The sequence below is a fragment of the Amphimedon queenslandica genome, unplaced genomic scaffold (genome assembly GCF_000090795.2).
Source record: "Amphimedon queenslandica unplaced genomic scaffold, v1.1 AMPQUscaffold_12668, whole genome shotgun sequence".
Taxonomy (NCBI): domain Eukaryota; kingdom Metazoa; phylum Porifera; class Demospongiae; order Haplosclerida; family Niphatidae; genus Amphimedon; species Amphimedon queenslandica.
In genome coordinates, this window is record NW_003547096.1 from 7,950 (window position 1) to 9,194 (window position 1,245).

The following is a 1,245-nucleotide window of genomic DNA, read 5'->3' on the forward strand; positions in this document are numbered from 1 at the left end:
TACATGTACATGTACATGTATTTGAATGTACTCGTAAATGTACATACTCAATAACTATTGAAATATTCCAACTACATGTACATGTGTAAGTGTCCACATTTTTTCTAACAATTTGTGTATATTCTTTTGACCACAATTTGCATTAATTTTTTAATTGTAATGTTATAAAAGACATACAGTATGCCTGGGTGTATAATCAAATAAATAATAGTAGACCAAATAAACAACATACCCTTTTCATTTTGTCCTCCAAATTTCAATATAACGGAACAACTACATGTGTACATGTACATGTATTCCTAAATAGGAATATGTTAACTATCTTTATATAATTCATAATATGTTCCTCTCCCTCCTAGTATAACAGTGACACTCAAGAAGGAGGAGTTTGACTGGAGAGGAGGGAACACTCGTACTATGCAGTTCCATCAAGCAGGAGGTGATAATCCTGTACTCAAACTCTCAGGGAAGACTCTTCAAGTCTCCATTGGTCCAGGATTACCCAGCAGCACTAGACCATCCCATCAGAGACTACCAGCTACCAAAGGAGGGAAGAGGCCAGGACTAGCAGCTCCTTCTTATCAGCAACAATCAAGAGGACCTCAACAGAATTTGGTAAGAGAGTAAGGATTGAGTGAGACCTTGTGTGTGTTGAAGAGACAATAGTACATTGTACATGTTCATGTACACTTTACCATGACATGCACTAATGGGCATGTACATGTACATGTATTTTGCCCATGGTTCCCACAAAGCATGCTAAGTGAGCTAAACAGCATGAGCTTCAGAAAAAACTTTTAAAATTCATAAAAAATCTAAATTTGATCGGAATCAACTCAAAGTTGATACATAGCATAAGGACATGTATATGTATTAGAAAAAATTATAAAAATGGAGAATTTTCTCCTAGCCATTTTTGATGAAATTTGGCCTGTGACCAAAAGCTATAGCCTTGTGTTGTTGGCTCGATTTTAGAGCAACTAATCAGCTCAAAGTTGATACACAGCATAAGAACATGTATATGTATCAGAAAAAATTATAAAAAATGGAAAATGTTATCCTAGCCATTTTTGACGAAGTTTGGCCTGTGACCAAAGGCTATAGCCTTGTGTCATTGGCCTGATTTTTGAGCAACTTTAAAAATTAATAAAAAATCCAAATTTGATTGTAATCAGCTCAAAGTTGATACACAGCATAAGAACATGTATATGTATTAGAAAAAATTATAAAAATATAACAGTCTAC

General features: G+C 34.5%; 1 protein-coding gene across 1 annotated transcript in view; it reads left to right on the forward strand.

The window, feature by feature from the left end:
* LOC100639458 (unconventional myosin-If-like) overlaps positions 1-1,245 on the forward strand; it is a gene marked incomplete at its 5' end in the record, with an annotated part of 9,744 nt that overhangs the window by 7,760 nt on the left and 739 nt on the right. The window contains one exon of the mRNA XM_020003400.1: positions 360-623. Within this exon, the coding sequence (XP_019858959.1) occupies positions 360-623 (264 nt within the window). The remainder of the gene's footprint in view (positions 1-359; positions 624-1,245) is intronic.